The sequence below is a fragment of the Corythoichthys intestinalis genome, unplaced genomic scaffold (genome assembly GCF_030265065.1).
Source record: "Corythoichthys intestinalis isolate RoL2023-P3 unplaced genomic scaffold, ASM3026506v1 HiC_scaffold_23, whole genome shotgun sequence".
Classification (NCBI taxonomy): Eukaryota; Metazoa; Chordata; class Actinopteri; order Syngnathiformes; family Syngnathidae; genus Corythoichthys; species Corythoichthys intestinalis.
Genome location: NW_026651592.1, coordinates 6,783,384 through 6,809,572, shown reverse-complemented (window position 1 = coordinate 6,809,572; position 26,189 = coordinate 6,783,384). Strand labels below are relative to the sequence as shown.

The window sequence follows — 26,189 nt, the reverse complement described above, 5'->3', positions numbered from 1 at the left end:
AAAATATGAGGTAGATATCAGTGACCTAACTATCGCTTAATTGTTATTTTGGTTTTATTACTGTTGCATTTTTTCCGATATTTTTTATGATAAATAATTGATCCAAACAAAGAAAAATTGGGGGAAAAAAAAGGTAAATATTTGAAAAAGAAAATTTTGAACACTTTTTTTTTGTCCATGATTTCCGCGTCACGACCTTTGTTATATTACCGTGTTTCACCCATAAAACCCCCACAAAGTCCAGCTGTGGGCATTCACAGCTGCGTCTTAACACTGATTAAGGTATGTACGCGATAATAGCTCATCAAAATCAGCGTGTCTTTAATGATGCTTGCTTATGCTCGCACCTCGAGTTACCGGAAAGCCACAAAAACACGTACATTGCAGTCGAACGCTAGCACGCGACTTATGGACATACCAGGCTAACTGACCAGCGTGCTATCCATTATCTTTTTGACCTTTGTTGCAGTTTGGATTGCTTATTATAGGATTATTTCGATGTATTAGATACATTAGATGTTAAATCATAAAGCCTAGGTGCTAGGCTTCAAGGCAAAATACAAGAAATAGATTGTGTTATGTACTAACATTTACATGTTCCCTTTATGCATATGGAGTCTTTTATTCTCAGTCAAAGCAGTCATGCATTCACATTCTTTAATCATAATTGAAAAAATATTTTAAAAACCCACTGCAAAAATGAACATAATACACTATTGGAATTTAACCCTTAAAATTCCCCTGGAAATGTTTTTTCTTTGCACAGATTAAAATCAAGTCAAATCAAAAAATGTATGCAGTAAAGTTAATCATGAAGCTAACTCACTGTTTAGTCACGTTTATTTACAAAATAAAACACTGGGCTAAATTAAATCTACATTTACTCACACACCAATTTCCTTTATTATTGTATATCCACCCACATGTCTAAGTGCATTCATATTGATTATCACAGACTTGCGTAGACAAAGGGGTATCATCTTGATGTTTTCTTTATTTATTATGTACCAGAATAGATGTCCCAAAAACTTTTTTTTTTAATATGAGAAACTTAAAGAAAATTTCAATCTACTTTAGAATGTGAAAAAAAATGCCCTCCAGTTCAATTTTTTTTCCTTCACCCAGAAATTTTTTAAGCTTTCCAATGATGTATCACACATGCATATAGGACAATTTTGAAATTTGGCCAAATTGGGGGTCTCAGAGCAGAACTTCAAGTCACCTGCTCTTGCACTCCTCTTGAAAAGAAACTGCTCTATTTTAAATCAAAAGAACTGTTACGTTTGATAGAACAATATGTCTATATGCTGCCATAGCAGATTCATGACTCATTAAGCCCCCAAACTATTTTTAATTTGTCCGTTTAACCCTGGAAACTCCCGTTTTCAGACATCGCGGAACCGCTTTTGTTTCAACCCACCCATAAAGAGAAGGTAATTATATTTATTATTCAAAGTACCTGTCATTTTTAGCTTAGAATCATTAATTGATGTCTCGTATTTCGCTTAAAAAAACAAATGACTTTGAAAAATTATTCACTCACATATTTTAAACTTTTAAACAAATTATGTCACGAAAAAAATGGCATCTGTAAAAAAAATCACGGATATCTACCGCATATCAGGACCAGCCCAGCCTATACGCAGACTATGCAGCTGCTTAGGGCCGCTGACCACTAGGGGGCCCCCAATCTGGCAATTGTTTGATTTATATTTTGTTTATTACAGTTTGCCTTATTTGACTTTTGTGAGTTTTGATACTTGATTACAAGCTTAAAAAAATAAAAGTTCTTCCTTAACTTCTTTCTTTCCTCTTTTAGAAAAAGGTTTGGCGCTATCTACTGTAAGTACTGACAATCATTTGGGGTGAGAAGTTTGAAGTATGCAGTGCAACAAAATCTGATTAATATACAAAATATGGACGTACGGGTTGGATTGCATGTATGGGTTTCACAGTACACTGTGACGAAATTGTGAGCCAAAAATATGGGCCCCTTTAAATTATTTTGCTTAGGGCCCCCAAATGGCCTGGGCCGGCCCTGCTCATAACTATCGCTTAACTGTATTTTTTTCGTTATGGCGTATTTTCTCCGATATGTTAGATAATAATCGATCCAAACAAAGAAAAAAAAAAAAAAAAAAACGCTTAAAAGGGTAAATATATGAAAAAGAAAATCTCAACCACTCCTTGATGTCGGCGATTTCTGCATCGCGACCCTTGCTATATTACCATGTTTCACCCATAAAATCCCCCCAAAATTCAGCTGTGGCCATTCTGTGTCCTGACACTCGGTGATACATGCTACATATAGTTTTTGGATCGAAACAAGGCAAGTGTGCGATATCATTAAAGTCACGGCCAGTGGCGCCCCCAGGGTGTGGCCACGGCCACCCCTATCAATTTGTTGGCCACCCCACTGGCCACCCCGCTTGCCAGTATATTGTTTGATTGTTGTAGCATCAGTTATGCATTTCATCCCAAATGCAAATCTGCCAGCACCTGCTTTTCCCCAGTAATTATTTTGTTTTGTTAAATGTACACTTTATGCCTAATATATACATAACACAATAAAACAGAATTGTTGTGGAACTCAAAATGTTGACTGGACAGTTATGGACTATGTACATTAAATCATTAGTAACATCAAATATTACATAATACACCAAAGTATATCGGTAGCCGTGTCATTATGTCTTTCTGATAGTTTCCCCCTGACCTTTTTGCTGCAATAATACAATGAAAACCTGAAATTATGGCTTATAGGCTACGTTCATTCTACAGGTCTTAATGCACGAATCCGATTTTTTGTCATATCCGTTTTTTTGGCGTGCCTGTTCAGACTGCCTTTATCCATTGAGACCGTTCAAGTATTACGCATGCGCACTAATTCGCAGTCCGACACGCGCTAAGCAAGAAGACCCGCATGCGCAGAAGCATCAAAACAAATGACAGACGTCATCCGTCATTCCAGGGATATCATATTTTGCTTTTCAAAAGGTGGACACAAATAACAGACATAAATAATCCCCGTTTAGGCTTATATTCAAAGTTTATATGGATCGATAGCATGCACGCACTGTCCGTGCACGTCACACACACATACGGGCAGTTTGTCCCGACTTTCGGCCGTGGAGGCAATGTTGAAATATTGCTCACTTGGAACAGAGAGAAAACTGAGCATTCTCAGGCTTATCCTCAACCCATTTTTATTTTTTATGACTGTTGTCAAACTCAGCCTTTCCCCAAAAGCCGTGTTCACTGCAAGCTAGGCGCTAATAACGCACAGGTGCATCGCTACGGTAACGACTCTCTCGCTATTTGATGACGTAATTGCTGCATTAAATCCGATTTGCGGGATTGGACAGTACAGACCGCCGCGACAGTCTGGAAAAATGTGGCCCAGATCGGATTTAGACCACATACGAAAGTGACCCAGATCGGATTTGAAATGGTCCCGTTCTATGCGACTTGTCACGTTCAGACCGTCAAGTTAATGCCTCACTCGAGTCGGAAAAACACGAAAAAATCGGATTCGTGCATTAAGACCTGTAGTATGAACGTAGCCTTAGTTTTGGTGTGCCACCCCAAGATTTTAAGTGGCCCCATCTGGCCACCCCTATGAAAAATTTCTGGAGGCGCCACTGGTCACGGCGTCTGTAATTCTGCTATCGCGTGCTCTCACCTCCAGATAGGGTTTTGCTGTTTAATTTTTTTTTTTTTTTTTTTTTTGAATGCTCTCCTGTTCAAAATTTTTCTTCCCCCCCAGAAAATTGAGAATTTAAGCTTTCCAATTATGTATCACACATGCATATAGGACAATTTTGAAATGTGGCCAAATTGGGGGTCTCAGAGCAGAATTTCAAGTCACCTGAGTGCTTTCCGCCATAAACAATAAAACTATAAACTGTGACAATGGACCACTTTGAAAACGGTGATCAAACTTTGACGTCAAAGTGTGCCCACAAGTGAATGCAAATTTCTTGAAATGGTTATCACATTTGAGCATTTGCATTCCCCATTGGTCTTGGATACTTGCTTTCGATGAGATCTATGACAAACTTGATCACAATAAAAATGCCTGTCCGTAGCGTGTGCTCTGTACAAATGAAGACACCCACTCTTACGTATTTTGAGCTGTTTTTATGCAAATATTTATTCTTTTCTCAAAGTGGAGAGGTGAGGGCACAAAAATGGGGCAATGCCAAAAGCAAGGCAGACAAAAGCTATGGAGCCTCATTGTTGGCGGTGGAGAGGCCATCAATAACAGTGTCACTATAAAAGAGTGAAAGCAGAAGAGTGTGAGAGGAGGCCGTATAATGGAACAAAAACCACGCAGCCGATGGGTGCTTCGTCTTTGCCGGGCACTAATGGGCGTGAGAAGAGGCGAGCTCAGCATTCGTGCGCTGACAGCTCACTTCTTCCTCTGATGGGCAGCACGGTGTCCGTGTTTAATCCGCTTAATAAACTTTGGTGTGACTTAATGGTAAGAGAAGAAAGAAGAGCGAGAAAAAGGTTAAAGCCTTTCAGGTTGAAATAAGTTATAAAAGCACACACCAGTCTTTTTTTTTTTTTTTTTTGCACAGGTATCCGAAATACAACTTGAGTACAGAATGAGTATTTTCACAACCAGTGGTAAAAAGGCACAAAAATACATTTTATCGTTGGATGCTTGTTGAAATTTGCTCCGATGAGCTTTGAATCTCCAAGTGCGAGTGTGTGAATCAAAACTGATAATAACACCTTCTTCACCCGGGCTGCACGGTCACGGAGATGACATCTCTAATCGGGAATGTGTCCTTGCTCGCACTTTATCGGAGGAAGCTGTTCCCCCACACCAATGCAGCACCCTCCTATCTGGTGACAACATTCTCACCTTTTCTGCTTTAGGTAACGCATCACAGCATATTTATTTGAAAAACCAGTTTTACTCAACAATGTGAATTTAGGTAAGCATGTCTACCATTGGTAGATCCAGTAAAACTGAAAAACGAAATACAGTGGTACCTCTACATACGAAGTTAATTCGTTCCAGGACCTTGTTTGTAAGTCGAAATGGTCGTATGTCGAGCAGGATTTTCCCATTACAATACATTATAATTCCATTAATTGATTCCTCAGTCCAAAAACCTCTCCTAAATACTTAATAAATGCTGCTGGTACTATTGCAAATAGCAATTACACAGAGCAAAACAAAGAAATTATGAGTAAAAATCATAAGAATATAATAATGCCTTTAATTATGTAACAAATCGGGTTCTAATGTGGCGGACGTGTTTTGCGTGCTGTACCTGAACTAGAGGTGGGAATTTTGGGGCAACTAACGATATGATTACGATTCAGTGGCTACGATTCAATTATAAATTGATTATTGATGCAACCCCCCCTGCCCCAGCTATTAGCTGATTTTAATGTTTCGTACATTAGATAGGAAAATTGTACAAAAATCCTATCAGGCTTAAATAAAGCACTATTTCAGTATGAAGTTAACAGTTCAAAAGAGTCAATAAAATACTCAAGTCCCCATTCTGTATCAGGAGCTTTAAACGACATTCAATTAATTTAATGCTGTGAAACAACCGTTAAAGTTGTTAAAATTCCATAATTTCCCTCCTGTCTACTTTCGACGTGAAAGTTTTTTAAATGTTTCATCATTTAAAGATAGATTCAAGTCAAGATTTTGCCAATTTAGGAGTAGTTTAGATAAAAAGACAAAGGAGGTCTGTTAGGAAGGTTCGCTACAACAGCCTTCCAGAGAAGTCTACTGCTTCAAGATGGCGGAAGTTTACTAACGCCGCCACGTCTGTCATTTCGCATCTAGTTCTTTATACATGTGATATCTACCGTAGCATTATGTGGGCATAGTTTGTACGCCTATCTTGGAGACCAGTGTTTGATTCCCACTTTGAGGGTCACATCAGGAAGGGTATACTTCGTAAAAACATGTGGCAATTCTATCCTATAAGACGACTGTTTCACTGTGGAATCCCCTGAGGAGATAAATCCGAAAGGGTGGATGGGACTTAAAGGTGAAGTCATTGAAGAGATATTTCCGATTGCTACCAAAGTTTAACCAAAATGTGAGGATTTTCTTTCATTTATTTATTTATTTTTTTTTTTAGTCCATTTAATAGTTGAATGTAAGTCGTCAGCAATTACTTACATCACTTGCAGCTAGGCATGTGCCGGTATGAGATATTGACGGTATGATAACCTTAAGCAAAAATACCGCGGTTTCACGGTATCACGGTATTGCAATTACAACTCTAAAATGTGTTATTTGGGTTAAAATGGGTTAAAAAAAAACTTTTTTCCATTGAACAGGATTTTTTTATTTTTCAAAACATATTTGCAAATTGGAACATCAACATGAATGTACTGTTAAATAAATAAAATAACAAAAAATAAATAACTGAAATATTTTAAATGAAATTGAAATAAATAGACTCAGCCCACAGCCACAGCTCAAGTTGCTCAACATTAGAACAAGAACACTTCAGTAATATAGAACTGTGCTTAAACAATATATGATCGAATTGATTTGATGTAAAAAACACACCACTACTACTATTAATAAGTTGAATATTAATGGAGAGAAAGAGCCTGTGTGTATGACTCGTATTATTATTTACACATTATACACACAGAGCAAAAAAAACCCACAGGCTATATTATGAAAATGTTATTTTCAATGGCGGAAGACTTTACAAAAGTAGGCTAATGATAGAGAGGAAACTACTAAGCCGTTTTGGCATGCTAACTAGCCATGTTACCTGCCTCATTAACAAGCGTACATTATAGTAATTTTTTTACCATTGCTAGACACTGTAAACATGCTGGAGTGAACTCTTGTAGCTCATGACGGCATTTATTTACCGTAGTTTTCAGGCTCTAAGTCGCACCCGAGTATAAGTCGCAACAGCCATAAAATGCCCAACGAAGAGAAAAAAATATAAGTCGCACCGGAGTATAAGTCGCATTTTGGGGGGAAATTTACTTGATGAAATCCAACACATAAAACAGATATGTCATCTTGAAAGGCATTTTAAAATAAAAATACAATAGAGAACAACATGCTGAATAAGTGTACACTATGATAATGTTACATGATGCATGAACAACGAAAAGTGAACTTGGCCGGTATGTTAATGTAGCATAGCTATTAAGAGTTATTCAGATAACTATAGCATAAAGAACATGCTAACAATTTTACCAAACCATCACTGTCACTACAAAACACCAAAATAACATGTGAAATGATATAATGTGTTATAAATTCTACACATAAGACGCTCCAGCATATAAGTCGCACCCCCAGCCAAACTATGAAAAAAAACTGCGACTTATAGTCCGAAAAATACGGCACCTTAAATTTTGTGTAAAGTGACGGATGACAGTCATGTAAATGTGAAATCATATTGGAGGTCCTGCTGTCCTTCCTCCTCTAAGCTGTCAGTTTCTTTTCGGTAACCGAAGTACCCCATACTAGCGAATTTGCCTTTTTTGAGGGGGGAAAAACTCAGGTGGAGCTTCACCAACAGACACAGGACAGAGCAGCAACCGGAGGGGGAGGGGTGAGCGCACCCACTCCAAGCCACAGATTTGTCGCTGCATTTTCGGGACATATCGCAAATACCGTATTACTGTTTGACGGAAAATTTTTAGTGGTTTTGAAACCATGACATTTTTATACCATGGTAAACCTTGAAACCGGCACAATTCTACTTGCAGCCCGTGTTGAGCAATAGCTCTTACGTACGGTATATTGGATCCCATTAGAACATGCAGGTGTTCCTAATATTGTGGCTGGTGAGGGCATATTTAAATACAAATTAGGCCCAACTAAATGTTCTGATTTTACATCCTAACTGTGGCATGCATCATTAATGTGTGGTAATGATTACATTGTTGCTTGGATCTTCATTAGCTTTCATTATGACTCGAGGAGTTCCACGTGGGATTAAATGAGCGTGCCGGTTTTTTTTTTTTTTTTTCTGTCTTGGCTGTTTGCGTGTTGATTGTGTGCACTTGCCACAGCCACCATCACATTTCTGAAAAATCATAATGAGCCCAGATGAGCTCTTGTGAAAGACTTAAACCTGGCTCCCCACCTGCTCTGCTCCTCCCGGGCCGCTCCCTCTCTTTATTAGCTTCTCCTCCTCTTCCTCTTCGTATGTTTACTACTTCCCTCACTCTTCCCTCTGCTCCATTTCCCTGCTAATTACCTCACCGAATGCAACCGACCTCACCGCTTAATTGGAGAACCGGTACATTAGGTGATATCAGTGGAGACTTTGTTTGAAAGAAAAAATTTCAACCCAATCCCATTTGAGGAAGCATTTAGAAAAGCATCTGTTTCATTTGCATATTAAGTCATTTCCTCACAAATTTAAACAGTTCCCAGGTGTCTTAATAAAAATGTCTGCGACACGCGAGCAGCCAGTTTATGGAACTTCGTGGTTATTTGGATATGTCAGCATATTGATTGTGGGTTTTTATGCTTCTGTTGCTTTCACCAATACTGCAGCTTTGCTTTGCATTATATACAGTGCCTTGCAAAAGTATTCGGCCCCCTTGAATCTTGCAACCTTTCGCCACATTTCAGGCTTCAAACATAAAGATATGAAATTTAATTTTTTTGTCAAGAATCAACAACAAGTGGGACACAATCGTGAAGTGGAACAACATTTATTGGATAATTTAAACTTTTTTAACAAATAAAAAACTGAAAAGTGGGGCGTGCAATATTATTCGGCCCCTTTACTTTCAGTGCAGCAAACTCACTCCAGAAGTTCAGTGAGGATCTCTGAATGATCCAGTGTTGTCCTAAATGACCGATGATGATAAATAGAATCCAACTGTGTGTAATCAAGTCTCCGTATAAATGCACCTGCTCTGTGATAGTCTCAGGGTTCTGTTTAAAGTGCAGAGAGCATTATGAAAACCAAGGAACACACCAGGCAGGTCCGAGATATTGTTGTGGAGAAGTTTAAAGCCGGATTTGGATACAAAAAGATTTCCCAAGCTTTAAACATCTCAAGGAGCACTGTGCAAGCCATCATATTGAAATGGAAGGAGCATCAGACCACTGCAAATCTACCAAGACCCGGCCGTCCTTCCAAACTTTCTTCTCAAACAAGGAGAAAACTGATCAGAGATGCAGCCAAGAGGCCCATGATCACTCTGGATGAACTGCAGAGATCTACAGCTGAGGTGGGAGAGTCTGTCCATAGGACAACAATCAGTCGTACACTGCACAAATCTGGCCTTTATGGAAGAGTGACAAGAAGAAAGCCATTTCTCAAAGATATCCATAAAAAGTCTCGTTTAAAGTTTGCCACAAGCCACCTGGGAGACACACCAAACATGTGGAAGAAGGTGCTCTGGTCAGATAAAACCAAAATTGAACTTTTTTGCCACAATGCAAAACGATATGTTTGGCGTAAAAGCAACACAGCTCATCACCCTGAACACACCATCCCCACTGTCAAACATGGTGGTGGCAGCATCATGGTTTGGGCCTGCTTTTCTTCAGCAGGGACAGGGAAGATGGTTAAAATTGACGGGAAGATGGATGCAGCCAAATACAGGAACATTCTGGAAGAAAACCTGTTGGTATCTGCACAAGACCTGAGACTGGGACGGAGATTTATCTTCCAACAGGACAATGATCCAAAACATAAAGCCAAACCTACAATGGAATGGTTAAAAAATAAACGTATCCAGGTGTTAGAATGGCCAAGTCAAAGTCCAGACCTGAATCCAATCGAGAATCTGTGGAAAGAGCTGAAGACTGCTGTTCACAAACACTCTCCATCCAACCTCACTGAGCTCGAGCTGTTTTGCAAGGAAGAATGGGCAAGAATGTCAGTCTCTCGATGTGCAAAACTGATAGAAATATACCCCAAGCGACTTGCAGCTGTAATTGGAGCAAAAGGTGGCGCTACAAAGTATTAACGCAAGGGGGCCAAATAATATTGCACGCCCCACTTTTCGGTTTTTTTATTTGTGAAAAAAGTTTAAATTATCCAATAAATTTTGTTCCACTTCACGATTGTGTCCCACTTGTTGTTGATTCTTGACAAAAAAATAAAATTTTATATCTTTATGTTGGAAGCCTGAAATGTGGCAAAAGGTTGCAAGGTTCAAGGGGACCGAATACTCTTTCAAGGCACTGTACCTTGTAGTGCTAGCGGCATTAGTAAGAAAAGTAAATTGCCATCTCTTCCCAGGTTGCAGAGATGGAGTGTGAGATAATAGGTGAGTGTGCATGTATTTATTCAGGATTCACTTTTCCTTTACAGAGGCAGCAAAAAAATGGATTGTGTAATAATTCATCATATTTTTCGGACTACAAGTCGCACCTGAGTATAAGTCGCACCAGCCAGTGGCGCCCCCAGGGGGTGGCCATGGCCACCCCTAGAAATTTGTTGGCCACCCCACTGGCCTCCCCGCTTGCCAGTATATCGTTAGATTGTTGTAGCATCAGTTATGCATTTCATCCCAAATGCAAATCTGCCAGCACCTGCTTTTCCCCAGTAATTATTTTGTTTTGTTATATGTACACCTTATGCCTAATATATACATAACACAATAGAACAGAATTCTTGTGGAACTCAAAATGTTGACTGAACAGTTATGGACTATGCTATTCATTAGTAACATCAAATATTACACAATACACCAAAGTATATCAGTAGCCGTGTCCTTAAGTCTTTCTGATAGTTTTCCCCTGACCTTTTTACTGCAATAATATAATGAAAACCTGAAATTATGGCTTTTAGGGGCAGTTTACATGGCGACTCTGCGACAAAAAGACGCAATGACTGAGTGGCTTACTCGCCTCACGTGCATATGGTGTCGGCGAAGACGAAAAATTCTGAATCCTGCCTTCAAAGTGGAAGAATCCGGTTGTGGGGGGCTTCCTCGGCATGCATATCAAAGGCTCTTGCGGCCAACACCGCGCCGTAATGTCAGCACTCGTACACGTCACATTGGGCATGCACAGTGGTGCTACTAAACATTCAAAACAGCAAATATGGCGGAATGTCGACTTTAATTTACTGTTTTAATAACATTTTTGAATTAAATATGTTGAACGTTTCATTTTTTTTGCCTTTTTGAACAAAAGAAAAATGACATTGCTTCGAGTGGGCGGGCATATTTTTTTCCGGGCTGAGGGAGCTTGGTGGGGTCAAAGTGCATCATTCTCTGTCGCCCTGTAAATCTGCACTGCCCCCTAGGGTCTGGCATGAATACTAAATCGTTTCCATGCAGAATTGCAACATTGTTCAAATAGAGACGCAAATGCAAATGCAAATTTAAAATTTTTCGTATTCTCGGAGAGTCACCATGTAAATGTGCCACCCCAAGATTTTAAGTGGCCCCATCTGGCCACCCCTATGAAAAATTTCTGGAGGCGCCACTGGCACCAGCCATAAAATGCCCAACGAAGAGAAAAAAAACATAAACAAGTCGCACCGGAGTAGAAGTCGCATTTTTGGGGGAAATTTACTTGATTAAATCCAACACATAGAACAGACATGTCATCTTGAAAGGCAATTTAAAATAAAAATACAATCGAGAACAACATGTCAAATATGTGTTCAGTGTACAGTGCATGAACAACGAAATGAGAATATACTGTCCTCACCAGAACACTACGGCTCGGTCCTGGCTATTCAGCGGGCTAAACTCCCAAATGACGATACTGGACGTCCGTATAATTTGCTGAATCAATTTCGTCCTCGATACCAAACAGTGGCCTATACTACGAAGCCGGTTTTCTGGCTTAGCAGGGTAACTTCGAGAGTAACTTTATCACGTGCGACGTAAGTTCGCGGCTATGCGAGACTACGAAAGGTGGATATGTTGGAACCGAGAAGTGTTGCCATGGCAACACACGCCACACGCCAAACCTGGTCGTGTCAGAGTTAGATCTTGCTTAACATCAGGATTCCAATTAACCACGCTCTATTTAAACAGCACTCCTCTGCGGACGTGTCCTTCTGACAATGACATCGTACTTGGACGACCCATACGACATTGGCGCGCGGATTGTGAGGGGCTCTCTCCGGAGGGCACGGGTATTTCGGGACCGCCAGAATCCGCTGGCGTACCCGGACGATGTACTCCACGAAAGATATAGATTTTCAGCTGAGGGACTATGTTACCTGTGCCAGCTGATCGAGTCGGACATAACTAATGTAACCCGCCGAAGTCAAGCCCTCACAACCGCGCAGATTGTGTGTGCCTGTCCGTGCGCTCTTTCGCCAGGGACAATACATGTATTCCATCGGTGATGCTGAATATCTGCGTAAGAACACTGTATGCCGTGCGATTCGGAGTGGGGTATGGAAACGCTTCAAATTGATGCATTTATAATAATCATAGAAATATGTAGACTATTTAAACATTGAGAAAACTTGCGTTTTTTCTGCCAACTCGAGGAGATTAAATTAAATGTCAAATCCACTGATAGGACAGACGCACAAATATAAAAGATATAAATGTTTATTGAATATGCATCTTACAGTCTTGTTTAACTGTGAAAAATCGTTACAAAAGACGGGCTTTTATTTACGCAACAACGCATGGCATCCTCGCATTTACTTCTTCTCCTGAGTCCTTAAAAATATATATATATTTTTTTTTTTTTTGGGTGGGGGGGGGGGTCGGGCTCTGGCCTGCAAATCAAGTTTATTGATCGGACTCGGGTCGGGCTGGATTTTTTAGGCCCAAACTAAAAAAAAGAACATACGTGTTCGTACAGTCAAGGGGACTAAACATACAATCATCCTGTTTCGTGTGGTGATGCGTGACAATTATTTCTTACTGTTAATGTACCAAATCTTATTTTATTGTCCTGACAGCAGGCTTTATTTCTTTTCATGGACATAAGTAAACTGGCATATTGACGCATGCACAAATCACACGATCTGTAAATTCGCTGTCAACAGACCCGTTGCGCTCTACTCGCCGAAGCGGTGTTGGATTTCGCGGTGAGGGTGGATTTTAATTCCTCATAATTCCGCATGATCATCGCGCATTCCTCCTCCGTGAAGTAAGGTGCCCGTGTCATCGTCACAAGTAGTGTTTGACTCTGGTCACCGCCCCCTTTTATGTGAACGCGCAGTAACTCTGACTGGGTTGACACAGGTTCGACTAATCAACCTCATAATCAGCGTCGTAGCACCGATTGACCACAAACTAGACAACCAGGTTTTGTCAACTCCGGTAACCCGATGGTAAACTGGATTACTTCTGGGGAGGTTGAACTCGGTTCGTAGTATAGGCCACAGGTTTGCATCGACGAAAATAAATGATAATTAGGTGCTTTTACAGCAATGACATGACACAAACGGTTAGCATGTGTTTACTAGCATTAGCGCATCACTCAAACAACCACACAACTGGCTCTAAGTGTCCGACTCTTGGGTGGAAAACACACAACAACAGAAAAGATGATACACACAGGCGTTGCCTCTGCAGAGATATTTTACAAGCATAAACAATGAACGTAGGTTGGCAGCCGTGTTTGTCTCTCTCTAACTCGCCCACTCAGTCAGAGCTACGTAGCTGTCGGTCTTCTTCTGGCGTGTGAGCACACTTCTTCACGTAAGCAAGTGCAAGTGCGCCCCCACGTGGGCGTGAAAGCGCCAGAAACTAAAAGCATGCATTTCAATATAAAAAAAGTCAAGAGTACAATTGAACACACATTGCCAAAGGCAAGTTATTCAGATAACTATAGCATAAAGAACATGCTAACAAGTTTACCAAACCTTCAGTGTCACTCCAAAACACCAAAATAACATGAAATGATATCATAATGTGTTAATAATTTCACACATAAGTCGCTCCTGGGTATAAGTCGCACCCCCAGCCAAACTATGAAAAAAAACTGCGACTTATAGTCCAAAAAATACGGTACACTTGACAGCAATTCTAAGACCCAAATAGGTCGGTATGATACATCATTTCCCTTTTTTTGAATTTTCATTGTGTGTTTCTTTGCCGATTAATCATGCATTACTGTCACATGAACATTACTCAAAACGAATATAGAGTTACCTCTACATACGAAGTTAATCTATTCCAGGACCTTGTTTGGAAGTCAAAATGGTTGTATTTCGAGCAAGATTTTCCTATAAGAATACATTAAAGTTCCATTAATTCGTTCCACGGCCTGAAAACCTACACTAAATCCTTAATAAATACTGCTGGCACTATTGCAAATAGCAATTACACAGAGCAAAACAAATAAATTATAAATAAACATTGGAATAATAATGTAAAAATACTAATGATAACTAGAAACTGCAATTTCTGGAGAAATTACGATGGGGCTTTGATGTGATAGATACAGATCTATCATTTCACTTCCTTTTGATTTGGGAATATTTCGGGGACACATTCTGTTGATATGATGTCACTTCCAGTTGATCGATTTACTTGGGCACCAGTTAAATGTCAGTGAGCTGTAATAGTAAGTTTTTGTTCAAAAACCACAACCAGTTTTTTCTGCCATTGAAAATGAACGGGAAATTTGGACGTACATGGCCGTCAATGGTATGGACGTGGATGGCTGTCAATGGCATCGACTTACTTGGGTGCCAGATTAATGTCAATTGGCTGTCAAAGTTAAATGGTCAAAAATCACAAAGCACTTGGTTTTCCTTCCATTGAAAATGAATGGGAAATTTGGACGTATATGGCTGTCAAATCACTGACATCTTATTAGAAATGAATGGGCAAGTTTTTGGCTAATTTTGGGGGAACTGTCGATTTTTTTTCCAAATTCTTCAAATTCTCAAACTTTTATACCCGTTACCGTCCTGGAAGTTTTGATGTGTAAATTTTGTGATTTGGTCAAAAATTGTTGGACAAGTAGCGTTTTGATTTTTTTTTTCTTTTCAAATAACCTGTGTTTACGGGTGAACGGAAAATTTGGGGGGGGGGGGGGGTTGGTCGTCCAAAAAAATCCCTACATCGCACAAAAAATTCTGGTCATTTCGATATAGGAACGGTGCCGATCGGTCAAACGGTTAGAGCTGTGCGGCACGCAGAAGCAACGCCATTCAAAAAAAACAAAAAGGAATTTCACTATAGAGGCCTTTGCTTTGCAAAGCCCTATCTAATAATAATACCTGTAATAATGTAACGAATCAGGTTCTAATGTGGTGAATGTGTATAGTGTGATGTACCTGAACGTGGCGTGTTGTGTTGCACAAGTTTTTAAAAAAATGATTAAAAACCTGACAAAGCTGACAATTTCTTCGGCGATGTTACAATAATAATTGTCACCTTTGCTTATAAAGACTAGCGAACGGAGGTCGGAGGAGGATCGTAGAGATCGTAGACATTCTACGGCCGTAATGTCAAACCAGTTCACGAACGCGCACACCATGCTCATATTTTACGATCATTTCCATCTTCATTTCAATGGTAAGCGGCACCTTTTTACTTTTTTCACTATCTGCACTAACATTCTTGGAACTCATGTTGATTTCTCTCACACGAAAATCCACCGTGCGTCATAAATCGTCGTACTTCGAGCATGTCGTTGGATGCAGAAACAAAGGGCAAGTCCAATTTTACGTCAGATGTCGAAAAGATCGTGTATTGAAACGATCGTATGTCGAGGTACGATTGTACAGTACCTTTCAAAAAATGAACTCACATATACTAAAGAGAATGGATTTATATCGTCCTTGGAAAAAAAGAATACAAATAGAAGTTATTGTATCTTAAAGTTTTGTACAAAAGACATCCAGTACAATCGCCATACAAGGGAAAAGGCCAACTTAAGCCTCATTTGTCTAAAATGCAGCCCTGTGCAAGTCAGAAGGCTGAAATAGCATAAAACTATTAAAAGTGCAACTGTTCGCCCTTTCTACTTGTATACTCAGGTGCAAGGGTGTGTAACACTACTTGAAGACATGGAGCCAATTAACATTTACCAAGCGAAGCTCTAGACCCAGGTGTGCAGTGTCACACTGATAGACGCTCACACACACATAGATATATATAGATATGTATACCGGACCAGCAATTTATTCAGCAGCACTGCAGCTAGCGTTCCTGACACACTGGCTTCACAATGATTTATGAAGCTGCTCATTGACCCAGTTCATTCGGAAAAAGAGAAAAGGGGGGCACATCCTTCCTGTTAAGCGACAGATCTATCGCGCCGTGCTGACTCTCGGGCATTTTTGCAGGGTTTGAGATGACATAGCTGCTCACTGAATGTACAGTACTTGTCTTTGAAAGCAAAATGGAAGGAAAACAAAGCAGCCCAAGAACACGGTTCTAATCTGAAGTTGGGGTGTGTATTGCCTCACATCTAGCGATACGATTCGTATCACAACTCACAGGTCATGATTGAATTCAATCCCGATTAATCCCGATACTACGCTTGAAGATGATTATTGCGATATTTGTATACCACTTTAGAAAAAAACAAATCAAAATGGACATGAAAGCATATGAGCAGTTTGACTTTTGTGGGGTGGGGGCAAAACATGAATAAAGAAATTCCAAATATCCATCTTGACTCTAAGGTGCTAGTCACGTTATCTGTTTGAAAAATATTTTTGACCCATTAAGAAATATTTTGTTGGATTTTTGTTGCATTGTGTGTATTTCATTCATTGTTATTTCATTGCTTTACAACTTCTATAAACAACATTTTACCAGCTACGTCTTTATATTAAATTCATATATATATATAGGAAAGTCAATTACTGGAATGACATTTTCGGCCACTAGGGGGCCCTCAATCTCTGCGTATGCATAAAAGCAGATTTTTGTCAATTTATTCCAGAAACCTTAAACTGCTTTTTTATTTATTTATTTGTTTATTTATTTTTACAAGAAAGTGCAAAAACATTAACCATTTTAAAGGGAGTACTTATTTCTCTCAACAACACAATAAAACTTACACAGGTGGAATGAATTCCAAATTTTCTGGAAACAGTGTCTTTAGAAATAAGACTTCTTTTAACTAATAGGCTTGTTTTCACAGATTTCTGTTCTATTTCACAGGTCGTGTTACCGCTGTACGTAATCATGGTTTTACACATTCTGCATATGAAATACACGTTAGCGAATTAGCTAATTAGCTTAGCGCTCGGCGCTAACTATTAACATCTCAAAAACAACTACAATAATGGCTAAATAGTACAGGAGGGTTCGTGTACTCACCTCTTATAGATGCACACGGGTCTTAGCAACACATTCAGAACATTTTTTTAATTGAAATGCCTTAAAACTACTGCTGCACATCGAAAGACAAACAGCAACAAACTCTCTCTCTTCCCCTCTTGCTCTAAAAATAACTTGCGCAGGGTCGTGCTTCTGTCCCTGCCTGTTTCATACACAAATTTATTTTCCAGTCTTTTAAAAAGGAGTAAATCTCTCTCTCAGTAACCAGCAGCATCCATCACAACGTGCGTGCGCCAGTTAACGGTGCCCGGGCGGCAGACGTGTCTTGAATTTCGTTCTGCTACGAGCGGCTGCCATATAGTTATAAGGGGAAAATAATAGTTTTTGAACCTTTATGAATCGTAATCGAATCGTCACGTGTCAAATCGCGATGCATGTGATCATCGATTTTTTTGGAACTCCTCTAATTGTTGTTGAAGTCACAGGGCGGTGGCTTCCAGAGTATGACTCTAGCGACATAGACATGTCATCTGTTCAACCCTTTCAATTGAAACCCGAGAGGAACGTTAATGAGCATGACAGCACTGTCAATATTTAGCAAAACGAGCAGCAAAAGCAAAATGAACAGGAAAGACTGAGACGAGAGTAGGAAAAATAAATAGTGGTCTGCCAAAATGTGCTAAACCGGCGAAACTTCTACAAGATTAGAATTTGAGCTTGTTTTGTTTAGATGCATAAGGAGAGAACATACTATACTACTAATATCGTTTTTCAAATTGTAAAAATGTACCAATATTTCTGAATTATTTTCGTGGTCTTATTTGTATTTATCTCCAAACAAAACTTCATTAAAATCATTGTTTTACATATTTCCCCCAAAAAATACTAATGAAAATCTCCACAGCAGAAGAAAAACCCAGAGCAGTCCATTGCGCCATTCAATGCATTTGTTAGTGTTGCACATAATATTTAAAGAAAACATGGTTAAGACCTACTCCCCAAGATGACTCCTATTAATAATACAGAGAGAGGTGTCTCTTAGAGGCGTCACCCAACCCTCCCCCATCCAGTCTTCCCTTCCTTTTTCCTCCACTTTTCCTTTTTCCGATGGAGCCCAGCGTGATGTCCGACGTTCAACAGCGAAACTCCTCTCTGTGGACACCGACTTCAATCTGTTTCAGAGCTGCAATTCAATTATCTCACGAGGGTCCATGCTCAGCCACTCGTGAACAGAAAGAGGGGGCTGGGGTAGCGGGTGAAGGTGTGCAAAAGGGGGTTAGGGTGTGTAGAAGCTCAGGAGACACGGATGGCTGGGAGGGGACTGATCAGAAGCGCAAAATCATTTTAACATGGATTTAAACGTTACTCTTTCTTGTGCCATTAGCTTCGGTTTTACAATCACTAGAGGGATGTCAGGGCCTGATAAAGCTAATCACGTAGGCAAGCTAAAGGCAGGGAGATTAGGAGGCCCCGCCATCCGTCCACCAAAACAAAATCCCTTAAACCCTTCCTGAAGGTTTTAGTTGAAAGCAAAACATACATAAAGACCTGAAAATGAGATAACTGAATGACCAATAATGTATAATATTGTTGGTGGTACGTATATGCAGTGGTATGAAAAAGTATCTGAACCTTTTGGAATTGCATAAAACTGCATAAAATCACTATTAAACGTGATCTGATCTTTGTCAAAATCACACAGATGAAAAAACGGTGTCTGCTTTAACCAAACCACCCAAACATTTATAGGTTTTCATATTATAATGAGAATAGTATGCAAACATTTACAGAAACGGGAAAAAAATCACATTTAATATTTTTTGGCCCCGCTTTTGGCAGCAATAACTTCAACTAGATGCTTCCTGTAGCTGCAGATCAGTTTGGCACATCGATCAGGGCTAATTTTGGCCCAATCTTCTCGACAAAACTGCTGTAGTTCAGTCGGATTCCCGGAATGTCAAAAGAATCGCTGTCTTTAGGTCATGCCACTGCATCTCAACGGGGTTCAAGTCTGGACTTTGGCTTGGCCACTCTAGAACGTGTTTTTTGTTCTTCTGAAACCATTCCAAAAATGATTTACTTCTGTGTTTTGGATCTTTGTCTTGTTGCAGCATCATCATCTTTTTAGCTTCAACTGTCTGACAGACGGCCTCAGGTTTTCCTGCAAAACATCTGAATAAACTTTTGAATTCATTCTTCCATTATTGATTGCAAGTTGTCCAGGCCCTGAGGCAGCAAAACAGCCCCAAAAAATGATGCTCCCTCCACCATGCTTCACGGTGAGGATGAGGTGTCGATGTTGGTGAGCTGTTCCATTTTTCCTCCACACATTAAATTGTGTGTTACTCCCAAACAATTCAACATCAGTCCACAAAATATTTTTGTCAAAATGTCTGTGGAGTGTCCAAGTGCCTTTGTGCGAATATTAAACGAGCAACAATTTTTTTTAGACAGCAGTGGCTTCCTCCGTGGAGTCCACCCATCAACACCATTCTTGGCCGTAGTTTTACATACAGTTGATGTGTGCACAGAGATGTTGGACTGTGCCAGTGACTTCTGTAAGTCTTTAGCAGACACTGTAGGGTTCTTTTTTACCTCTCTGAGTATTCTGCGCTGAACTCTTGGTGTCATTTTTGGTGGACGGCCACTCCTTGGGAGAGAAGCAACAGTGCAAAACTCTCTCCATTTGTAACAACTTCTCAGACTGTCCATTAATGAACATCCAGACTTTTAGAGATGTTTTTTTTTATCTTTTCCCAGCTTTATTCAAATCGACAATCCTTGATCGCAGGTCTTCAGACAGCTCTTTTGACCGAGCAATGACGCACATGAGACAATGCTTCTCATCAAGACAATTCTTACCAGGTGTGTGTTTTTTAGTGGGCAGGGTAGCTTTAAACCACTAATTATTGATCAGGCACACACCTGACTTAAATTGTTTGGTAAAAATCTGTTTCAATTGCTTTTTAAGTCACTTTAGAAAGAGGGTTCACATACTTATTTTTCCCCTTTCTGTGATTGTTTGCATGCTATCCTCATTAAAATATGAAAACCTATAAATTTTTCAGTGGTTTTAGCTAAATGAGACACTTTTTTTTCATCTGTATGATTTTGACAAAGATCAGATCACATTTGATGGTGATTTTATGCAGAAAAGTGAGAAATTCCAAAAGCTTCAGATACTTTTTCATACCACTGTATTCCAAAATGTTTCAAATATCTGACAGTTTAGTATAACTCTGACCTTTTGCAATTTATTTCTTAGATCTTTTTTTTTTTCGCTTTTCCCTTCAGGGTCGTCTGTAACAGAAAAACCGGTACCAAAACACAAAAAGTCCAGCAGAAGTTTAATTGACTTTTTGTGCTTTTGTATTGGTCTTGCTTAGACAGAACTCAACAAATGCTGAATTTCTTAGCAGGGATGTCATGTTTATGACGATTCATTACTGCGCGATTACCAATATACAGCGTCCAGTATAGAACAGAATCTACAATTTGCCATTTTGGAAAGAACAAAACTTCCAATTGTTTGGAATTTAACATTGCACATTTATCTTTTGCACATTATTTTCCTTTAATAGCAATCAGTCTCTCTGAAGGGCTTACAAACTAAAATAGAAGAGTGCTGATGCTCAGAGGCGTCACGTCCCATTAGGCAAACCAGGCAATTGCCTAGGGCCCCCAGCCACCAGGGGTCCCCAGAGGGCCAACAGATTTAGAACACGCAGCTTTACTGCACTGTTGGAGCAACAAGTGTAGGGAGTGTTTCAATACCATGGAATCATTTGGCAGATTATCTAATGATTCGGTTATCAATCCCAATCAGCAGTAACCATGTCACATAGATTATACATGTTTAAGATAGTCCAATCAGTTATTAATACCACTTGATTGTTTTAAGAGTGACTCACCAAGTACTCTCTGGAAAATCCTTGCCGAGTTGTTTAACGCTGATTTTCACAGGCCACCTCATTTTTCATGTGACTACTTAAAGAAATTGTGATTTTTCCCAAAAAGTCTATTAATGGGTCTATCGTATTCCTCGTCTAATACTCTATAAGAAAAATACAACATACATGCATCTAAAATAATCCTAAACTATTTTATTAGCAATTTTAATACTCCTTTTAGCAAGGTTCCTTGGGTATGCGTACGTAGCCATAGCAACCAGTCCTGTTATTGTCCTTCGTCACAAGCGCTGCGTATTCTGGGAGCCAGAATAGGCGTAAGGTGCGCATTTCAAGCACAGGACGGCCACCTGTTAAAATGTGTGTAAGTACATCCATATGAGTCAGTGTAAAGTGCTTAGTTTTCGCCACTTTTATGGCCAAGATGGCCGTACGTGCACGCACTCGCACCCCCCCACCTTTGCGTTCATTACACTGCACGAGTATATATGTGCGTCACGTGACTCGGAAGGGCCCCATGTTGCTTGTTGCCTGGGGCCCCCGGGAACCCTTGCTACGCCTCTGCTGATGCCTTTACTAGAGATACACATTTTGAGTCTAATCCTGAAAGTTTTAGCTTCCAAATTTCTCATTGAAAGGTGAAACTAGACACGGATGGTGATCTTTGTTTTTGTTGTTGAAACTACTACGGTTTGACATACTGGAAACAATTGAGGCTAAAGTATTAAACTTCACAGCTATCCATTTCTTCCTAAATAATTCAGCAAATTATTTCAGGTCACACATCTTGTATGAATCTATACGTCAATGGTACAGCCAGTCATTTTGTTTTTTACCTATGACATCTACCATTGCAGCCCATGTAGTACAAGATGTTACATTTTTTATAATGTTTCCCTGAGGTCATTCATACTCTGCTTTTTGTATGCTGGTAATTGGCCCAACCTTAGCTGTTTTTATTCGACACTGGATTATACAACAGATAGTTCATGGAATAAGGCAGAAAAATACGACAAGAAGGTAAAACCAAAAATGATTCACTGACTCAATTTTTTATGAATCTTCATTTAGACCCAGAGAGCTCTTCTTATAGCGATCAATAGATCAAGCTGCTGTTGCAGTGTCACACCTGGGGGGGCTTCTTGTAAGGCCCGTGGGAAAGCAGGGGGACTAGATCAAAAGGTGGGAATCACCCCCCACTATATTCTCTAACACATAAGCCAATTTCCTCCAGATCACAAGTCGGGAATAACTGGAAAATACACTTAAAGGTAAATAGAAGATACTACTCAGGGCAAAGGAGCACAAAGAACCACCCATTGTGTCGTTAGAATCAGTCACAGCCAGGTAGTACAGTTAATTAAACCTTAGCCATAACCTTTAAAAAAAAAAAAACATTGCAGAGGAATTATGTTTCCAATACAAAGTAACAGGATGCCTTGATTCCCTGATCCCAAAAGGAAGCCCACCTGAAGCCCTTCTTCAAAGGTCATTTGATCTAAGGATCACATTTTTTGCCCGTCACTCACAACTGACACAACTCACAGAGCCTGGGTAAAAAAATATCCATTACAACTTTGATCCCCGACTGGCGGATTTGCGTCCATGTTCTGTGAGCTGCCTACTAAAGACACTCAATGTTTAAACTCTGCTGTTGCAAGCGAGGAAATTTCCCACCCAAAACAGCAAAATAGCCATGTTCCTCAGTCATATGTCCTTCAGAATTCTTGGTGAGTCTTGTTATTAAATATTAAGGGTGTGACAAAATATCGAAATGGTGATATATCGTGATACTTCGTATCCCAAAAGGTTATCAATACGCTCCTGCCAAGACTCGAGTTATCGTTTTAAAAAGGTGTCAATGTCGAAAAAAAAAAATAAAAAGGAAAAAGTTATAATAGTATCTCAGTTAACTCTAAGGCTGCATTGACGGTGCACGACGCCAAATCAACAGGTAAATGACGTTAAATGGCCCAAAATTACCTCATTGCCTGGCATTGGCTGCCACTGACGGTCATAGACGTCCGATCAGTTTGAAGTGGGAGGGATGGCAGCGAATGAACAGTTCATTCGCTGCCATCCCTCCCACTTCAAACGGATCGAACGTCTACAAGTGATAAACTCATTCCAGTTCACAGCAGAAGCTTGTTTTTCTGTTTATTAGTTGTTTGTAGAATATCCTAGAATGATTTCCTGACCAATGTATCAATAATCGTTGTCTCGCCATATCGTCAGATCATCGTTATCGTGAGCTTTGTATCGCAAATTGTATCGTATCGTGAGGTACAAAGAGGTTGCCACTCCTATTAAATATATTTGTCAACCAAATGCCATATTTCATCAATCAGAATTGTTTCAGAGGACAATATTTTTCTAAAATGTTGTCATAATTAGCCCTTGAAATGGTTAAAAAGACCATTAACGATCCACAATGATGTAAAATCCTCATATTGCTTTTCAATTTGGTACAGCCATTGCTTTCATGATCTAGGCAACTAATGTTTGTGAAGCTAATTTTTAATTGACATTCCAGGGTGCGCTACTAGATGAAAATTCAGGAGTCTTATTTAGGACGCCTGAAATACAAATACCGTGATTTCCCGAATATAACGTGCACTTTTTTCCCCCAAAAGCAACTTGTAAAATCACGGCGATCCGTTGCCGACCATTACGATACGTGACATCACCATTTTGTTTCGGTATTACTTCACTCTAATCGGCCGAATGATTTCGTCTGTGTTAAATTCTCCTTTTTCCCCTCTTCATAAAGCACAGAATTTTGTTTCTTGAACTCATTTGAGTCAACTTTTATGGCAGCTCCGCAACTCGGACCATAACAAACGTAACAACACAGACTTCCTGTGTCCGTCAACTATATCTGTCCCTCGGGAAATTCAAACCCAAATAACAATCATTCCTATTGTTACTGTCACGTCGACAGTGATGAGCTCTCTCGGGTTTCCAACTTACGTTCTCACTTTCATTTTACCGCATCAATCCATGTAGGAAATACTGATTCATCATGATGAAACGAGCAAGTTATACAGCAGCTTTTAAAAGAAAAGTCACATATGTTTTGTTTTCTCCTGGATTGTGGTAAATTCAAGAAGTTATCAGATCATATTATTACCATACATATTGTCAGTTTACGGTAATGTTTTGAACTACCAATGTACTAGGCTTGTGCTGTGTTTAACCAGTCAGTAAAATGACATTTCTGTATCTGTACACGAGCTCTGTTTTCTTGTATTCTTCTATTTATTGGTGCTAAAATTAGGGTGCGCGTTATAGACGGATACAATAATTTTCCCTAGATTTTACAAGTAAATTTGGGGTGTGCGTTATACATGGTTGTGCCTTATATTCAGGAAATTACGGTAATCCTAAGCACAAGAGTTTAAACAGGAACAGTGATAAAACTAAAATAAAGATAAAAATCTCAAATTTAGCAAACTAAATATTAGTTGCGTGTAATATCTCCTGTCTGGTGATACGATTCCTATTACGATTCATAGGTTTTATATCAATTTATTCTTGAAACCTAATCAAGCACTCAAGTAAACATGTTTTTGCCTTGTCACGTTATCTCCATCTCCGCCATGTTGAAACTTATGTTCCGTAGCGCCATATCCTGCGAGACTATAGTCTAAAGAGGCCACCCAGGATAACTCTTGCAAAATGTTGTTGCTTCAGCAGAGGGCAAGACAAGGCAGCTGCGCACTGCCAACTAGTGGACAGGAGTAGAAGTGAAGCCAGTGTATTGTTTCTTTACAACAAAAACACACAAGTCAGGATGAGTAGAGACTGATTCGGAATCGATACGAGAATTGCGTGATGTAATATCACAATACATCTCAGCACCCTTGCTAAACATAGTGGAGACACACATATTTGTGTTAGGAATTTGTATCTTTGTATCATGTACCTTGTATCTTTCATCCATTATTGAGAGTAATTACTACTACTAAGTATAAACTGCATTCCGTCCAATTGCCCTTATAAACATTTTTTTTTACCAAAGAAACAAATGCAACAAGAGGGTTACCTTGTATACAGTAGGTGGAATATTTAAAATCTAAAGAACAAACACTAGTCAATTCTCAAATTTAAGACGAAATCTAGAATGTACTGAATAGCACTCCAAGTAATCATTGCTTTTCCCTCGAATGTACTGAATAACACTCCAAGTAATCATTGCTTTTCCTTGACCTCCACTCATTATGTATAAATAGTGATAAAACACATGCACAGAGAGTAATCATTCAAGCAAATGACTTCCATTTTATGAGCTGAAAGAAATAAAGGGAAGCAGGGCATGAAGGAAACAGCTTCAGGACTCACATGCTACTTCCAAGGAGGCGTTGCGACTGATGGCCTCGCCCAGGTAGTTGCGGGCCACACACACATAGGCGCCCTCATCGGGTTTGCTCCGCCGCCCGTGCACGATACGCAGAAAGAAGAGCGAGCCGCTAGGCAGCAGCATGCGGTGCGAGCGCGGGTCGTCCTTGTCCGTCTCCACCCGTTCACCATCCTTGTACCACTCCACTGTGGGCGTGGGCCGGCCCTCCGCTTTGCAGTTGAGGGTGGCCGGCTCACCCTTGGACACGATCAGATCAGAGGGGTGCTCGACGATCCGAGGTGGTGAGTCCTCCTGGCGCAGACGGGATCCTAGAGGAGTGTGGGGAAATGTAAGCATTTAAAGTTCAAGAAACTGTACAGAATGGACATGTGATTTCACGCCAAAACCGACTCAAATAAAGTCGGCACTGTCAATGTCTGCAATTGAGGGAATCTTTTAACATCAGCTCCAAATATTATTCATGGCTCATGTATTTTCATGTGCCAGCTCGAAAACATTTGTGACTTAATATTTTTTTGTTGGTCAGTAATAAATTCAACTTTTTTTTCAGTTACCAAGTGTTGTACTCAAACTATACAATCAAAGACTTGCCTGAAGCCAGAACTCAATATGACAGGCTGTAGTGGACCACACATACACGTGGACATTGGTGTTTCAACTTAAACTTGAAAATTCAATTTAATAAAGTCACAAAAGAAAACAAATATAACATCTTGGGCCCGACATTAAAGAGGCCAACACAACAAAAGGCTTCAACCAAA

At 39.8% G+C, this 26,189-nt stretch overlaps 1 protein-coding gene across 9 annotated transcripts in view; it reads right to left on the bottom strand.

Annotated features, from left to right (window-relative positions):
- Nucleotides 1-26,189, bottom strand: part of LOC130911219 (roundabout homolog 2-like) — an 800,091-nt gene that overhangs the window by 403,876 nt on the left and 370,026 nt on the right. For all 9 annotated transcript variants that reach the window (XM_057829032.1, XM_057829039.1, XM_057829034.1 and 6 more), the window contains exon 2: nt 25,410-25,736. In XM_057829032.1, coding sequence (XP_057685015.1) covers nt 25,410-25,736 — 327 coding nt within the window. The remainder of the gene's footprint in view (nt 1-25,409; nt 25,737-26,189) is intronic.